Here is a 5000-nt window from a genome sequence, read left to right as displayed (position 1 = left end):
GTTTAGGGTTTGGGATATGGAGTTCAGGGTTTAGGGTTTAGGGTTTAGGGTTTGGCTCTGCATGCAATTTCAGGGAGCCCGCAGGCTCACGGGAGGAGGCAGCAGCAGCAGCAGCAGCAGCAGCAGCAACAGCAGATGGAGCAGCAAAAGAAGATAACTGCAGCAGCAGCAGCAACAGCAGCAGCAGCAGCATCGACTACGAGCTCTTGCTTGTGCAGCAACCTCAGCTTGCTCCGCAGTTTCTTGCTGCAGCAGCAGCAGCAGCAGAAGGAGCAGGAGGTTTGTTTAAGGGTAAATAAAAATAAGAAAACTTCTGCTGCTGTCTGCTGCTGCTGCTAGTGCTGCAGCTGCTGCTTTTACTGCTGCTGCAGCTGTTGCTGCTGTTACTAATTGGTGCTGTCGTGTGTATCTGCTGCTTTTGCTGCTGCTGCTGCTGCTGCAGAGGGGCAGCGCGAGTCTCCGTTAGGGGAATTTGTTGCAGTGCGCTTCGTGCTGCTGCTGCCTAGCGCATCTGCTGCTGCTGCTCTTGCATGCAATCTGCAGCAGGTAGCAGCAGGTGAGCCAAACACTGCTGCTGCTCCTATTACTGCTTGTGTTGCTGTTGCTGCTGCTGCTGCTGCTTCTACAACAGGATCTGCCTCTGTGTTGATTTCTGCTGCTCCTGCTGCTGCTCCTGCTGCTGCTCCTGCTGCTGCTCCTGCTGCTGCTGCTGCTGTCAGAGGCTGGAGGGGATTTTATGCTGCGCAAGAGAAATTTGGCTTCGTTGTGTCTTCAGTTAGTTTGCTTCGATATGGTAAGTCTGCTGCTGCTGCTGCTGCTGCTGTTGCTGCTGCTGCTGCTGCTGTTGCTGCTGCTGCTACATACGTTGGTGCCAGGCTGCTGCTGCCGATGCATCAGTTTGAGCTGTGTGCACTTGGAGGTGGCGCTGCTGCAATTGCTGCTGCTGCTGCTTACAGCAGCAGCAGCAGCAATTGCAGCAACAGCAACAGCAGCAAATTGTTGCCCTCACGCTGCTGCTGCTGCTGCTGCTGCTGCTGCTATGTCAGGATTCAACATTGATAGAAGAGGAAGTCATTGATGAACTCGCCGCCCAGATAGGTCGCTAAACCCTAAACCCTTAAACCCTAAACCCTAAACCCTAAACCCTAAACCCTAGAACAGACAGGCGAAAGCAATAACAGACCTAACCAATATCCTAAACCCTAAACCCTAAACCCTGGAGCATCAAGCCACAGAGCCTGAACTCTTTTTTTTGCTCCCCTCATATTGTGACCATTAGGGTTTAGGGTTTAGGGTTTAGGGTTTAGGGTTTATATATATAGGTAAAGAAGAAGAAGTAGCAGCAATAACTGCCGAGGCAATGGGAGGAAATTTGCCATTTGCTGAGAGTTTAGCTCTCCGTCTTCAATTATTAAAAGGGTTGGATAGGTAAATACTGCTGCTGCTGCTGCTGTTGCTGCTGCTGCTGCTGCTGCAGCAGCAGCAGCAACAGCTGTTCTTGTTGCTGCTGGTATTGTCGCTGTCAGCTGTAGCTGCACTTTCTGAATCCCCACATCCCCAGTTGCTGCTGCTGCTGCTGCTGCTGCTGCTCCTCCTCCTCCTCCTCCTCCTATTACTACTGTTGCTGTAGCTGCTGCTGCTGCTGCTGCTGCTGCAGGTCTGCATTACAGTCTGTGTATCCTCGTATTAATATAACAGAAGGAGGAGAAGATTTATGTATTTTATTGAATTTTTGTGGTTTTTTTCTCTCCTTATTAAGCGGAGGATTTACTCTTTTTTCTTCTTTTATACAAAAAAAATTATTTATACATTTTGCTGCTGCTAATACATTACTATTTGATGAACAAGGTAGGAACTCACTGCAGCAGCAGCAGCAGCAGCAGCAGTAGCACTGCTGCAGCGAAAGCAACAGCACCAGCAGCAGCGGATTCACACTTTGCTGCTCCATGCATGCAGGTACCCTCACAGGAGAAGCAGCAGAACCTATCATGACTCCTCAGCTAAAGGCAGCAACACTCAAGCAGCTGGCGGTGCAGCAGCAGCAGAAGCTGCTGCTGCAGTGCCACCAAGAAGACAAGCAGCAGCAGCAACAGCAACAGCAAGACCCGCAGCAGCAGCAGCAGCAGCAGCAGCAGCAAATGGCAACAACGGAAGCCCCATATGTAAAGCCATGCAGTGCAGCAGAGGCTATGAACTCTCCCTTCGCAGCAGCAGCCGCTGCAGCAGCTGCTGCTGCTGCAGCAGCAGCAGCAGAAGGTTTAAATGCAGCAGCAGTAGGTGATGGCAGCAATGACATATTAATGCTGCATGCAGCAGCAACAGGAATTGCTTTCTGTGCAAAAGAGAAGGTAAAGGCTGAGGTGTATATACACCTCAATAAAAGGGATCTATTCCTTGTTGCATACTTCCTAGGTATAAAATATCCAGTAAGTCTGCTGCTGCTCCTGCTGCTCCTCCTGTTGTTGTTTCTGCTGCTGGTGTCCTTGGTGCTGCGGTTGCTATGCTTGCTGCTGATAGCAGGAATTCTGCAGCTTCTGCCGCTGCTAATCATGCTGCTGCTGTTGCTGCTGCTGCTGCTATTTAATAGTCTTGTTGCTGCAGCAGCTGCTGCTGTGCTTGTAGGATAGGAAGGCTCTAAGAGAGGCTCACGACTCCACCTAAGTGCCTGCAGCAGCAGTTGCAGTTGCAGCAGCAGCAGCAGCAGCAGTAGCTGCAGCAGCACATGCAGCCGAGGTGCAGCAGCTAAAGCAGCTGCAGCAGCAGGGCATGCAGCAGAGATGTGTGTATCTCTCTGTCTTATTACCGCAGCAAACAATCTGCTTTATTCTTCCTTTTGCTGCAGTTGCTGCTGCTGTAGCCGCTGCAGCAGCTGCTGCTGTTGTTGCTGTTGCTGCAGTTGTTGGTGGCGCTACTTTTGCTGCTATTAGACTACACTGTACTAGTTCAAGCGAATGTAGTTACTGTGCATGCATGCTGCTGCAGCAAGTGCTTCTGCTGCTGCTGCTGCTATCTCCGCGTGGCTGCTCTGCTACGCTGCGTGCTGGTATGGCAGGTATTCTTGCTGCAGTGCAGCAGCTGCTGCTGCTGCAGCAAATGGGCAACGGCTAAAACAAACAAACCCTAAAATGCAGCAAAGCTGCTGCTGCTGCTGCAGCAGCAGCTGTTGCTGTCTGCTGTTCGTATGTTCATTTGGCGTGCAACAGCAGCGAACGTTGCTGCTGCTGCAGCCATGCTTGCTGCTGCTGCTGCTGCTGCCAAGCCTGCTGCTGCTGCTGCTGCTGCTAAGCCTGCTGTTGCAGTGGCTGCTGTAGTAGTACATACTGCTTATTTGCAGCAAATCCTGCTGCTGCTGCAGCAGCAAATGCTCCAACTGCTGAAGCTACTGCTGCTGCTGCTTATGTTCCTCATGCAGATACAGGTTGCTGCTGCTGCTGCTGCTGCTGCTGCTGTGCTGCAGCAACTATGCGGTTGCTACTAAGAATAAAATGTGTGAATTGCATATTTAACGGGACTTCAGCTATTACCTTTGCTGCTGGTGCTGCAGCAATTGCTGCAGTTGCTGCTGCTGCAGCAGCAATTGCTGCAGCTGCAGCAACGGATGCAGCAACTGCTGCAGCTGCGACGACAATGCGGTCGTCCCAGCTGCTGCTGATGGAGCTGCTGCTGCTGCTGCTGCTGCTTTAAACCTTAAAAGATATTTTCCCCTAGGCTTGTCATCTATCCTCACTAACCACAAGCCCCTGCTGCTGCTGATGCTGCAGCTCATGCTGCTGCTGCTGCAGCTGCTGCTGCAGTTGCTGCTGCAGTTGCTGCTGCAGCTGCTGGTCCTCGTGCTGCTTCAGTTCGTCCAGATGAGCTGCTGCAGCTTGTTGCAGCAGCTGCTGTTGCTGCTGCAGCAGGAGCTGCTGCTGCTGCTGCTCTACATTCAACTGCTCCTGTGGCCATTTCCCATTGCAGCCCGGTCCCCCAATAGATACATCCTGCTGCTGCGGCGGCTGCAGCAGCAGATGCTGCTGCGGCGGCAATGGCATGCTTGCTGCTGTGGCACTGAACTGAATAGGGTGCGGTTGGGCTGTGTCACCAGCAACAACAGCAGCAGCGGCTGCTGCTGCTGCTGCTGCTGCCGCTGCTTCGGGTTCTGTTGCAGCAGCTGGTTGCTGCATCATTTGTTGCAGCGGAGGGGATGCTGCATGCAGCTGCTGCTGCGCTGCAGCACTTCCCACACGCATGTTGTTGTTCTTGTTGTGTCTGCTGCTGCTGCTGCTGCTGCTCTTGCTGCTGCTGCTGCTGCTGGCTTCCGGTGAAACTGGCTGCTGCTGCATTACTGCTTTATGTGTCTGCCGTTTTGTTGCAGCTCCGCTGCTGCTGCCAGCAGCAGAATTAGCAGCAGCAAGAGCAGCAGACAGCTCTTTTATGCGGCACTGCAGCACAGCAAACTCCTGTTCAATCGCTTGCTGCTGCTGCTGCTCGTCTCGCATCTGCTGCTGCAGTGCTGCTGTTTGTGTCTCAAGTGCTGCTGGGCTAAGGTGTATCTGCTGCTGCAGTGTCAGCAGCTGCCGCTGTGTCAGCAGCATCCGCCTCTCTACGTTTTCCCGCTGCTGCTGCAGCAGCACCAGCTGCTGCCGGTAGTTCTCCAGGCGTAAACGTTGGCCCTCCAGTGCAGCAGCAGCTGCTGCTGCTGCAGCTGCTGCTGCTGCACTGCTCTCTGCTGCTGCTAGGTACTGCTGGCCTCCGCCCTGCTGCTGCTGCTGCTGCCTGCTCCGCACGCGGCCGCCGCCATCGGTTCGTTTTTCTGACTTCCTCGAACGAGACGATCCACCAGTTGGCTGCCGAGGCTGCTGCTGCTGCTGCTGTTGCTGCTGCTGCTGTTGTTGCTGTTGCTGTTGCTGCTGTTGCTGCTCCTGTTGCTGTTGCTCCAGCTGCTGCTGTTGCTGCTGACGCTGCAATTCCTCCTCTTCTGTAAGCTGCTGCTGCAGCGCTTCTTGCTGCTCGGCTTCCGC

At 53.5% G+C, this 5000-nt stretch overlaps 3 protein-coding genes across 3 annotated transcripts in view; 2 read left to right on the top strand and 1 right to left on the bottom strand.

Annotated features, from left to right (window-relative positions):
- The window catches only part of EMWEY_00035350 (phosphoserine phosphatase, putative), a gene marked incomplete at both ends in the record, with an annotated part of 4209 nt that extends 2777 nt beyond the window's left edge, over positions 1-1432 (top strand). The window contains 4 exons of the mRNA XM_013482037.1: positions 74-291; positions 443-556; positions 776-793; positions 1323-1432. Of these exons, the coding sequence (XP_013337491.1) occupies positions 74-291; positions 443-556; positions 776-793; positions 1323-1432 (460 nt within the window). The remainder of the gene's footprint in view (positions 1-73; positions 292-442; positions 557-775; positions 794-1322) is intronic.
- A 556-nt stretch (positions 1433-1988) lies between these two features.
- On the top strand, positions 1989-2547 carry EMWEY_00035340 (hypothetical protein; the record flags this gene model as incomplete). The annotated part of the gene is made up of 2 exons (XM_013482036.1): positions 1989-2348; positions 2521-2547. 2 exons carry the CDS (start codon positions 1989-1991, stop codon positions 2545-2547), a joined length of 387 nt encoding a protein of 128 aa, XP_013337490.1.
- Positions 2548-3713: 1166 nt separating this feature from the next.
- The window catches only part of EMWEY_00035330 (hypothetical protein, conserved), a gene marked incomplete at both ends in the record, with an annotated part of 6855 nt that continues 5568 nt past the window's right edge, over positions 3714-5000 (bottom strand). The window contains one exon of the mRNA XM_013482035.1: positions 3714-5000. This exon is cut by the window's right edge and continues 9 nt beyond it. Within this exon, the coding sequence (XP_013337489.1) occupies positions 3714-5000 (1287 nt within the window).

This window comes from Eimeria maxima, genomic scaffold (genome assembly GCF_000499605.1).
Source record: "Eimeria maxima Weybridge genomic scaffold, Emw_scaff494, whole genome shotgun sequence".
Taxonomy (NCBI): Eukaryota; Apicomplexa; class Conoidasida; order Eucoccidiorida; family Eimeriidae; genus Eimeria; species Eimeria maxima.
This window is presented reverse-complemented; position numbering and strand designations above follow the sequence as displayed.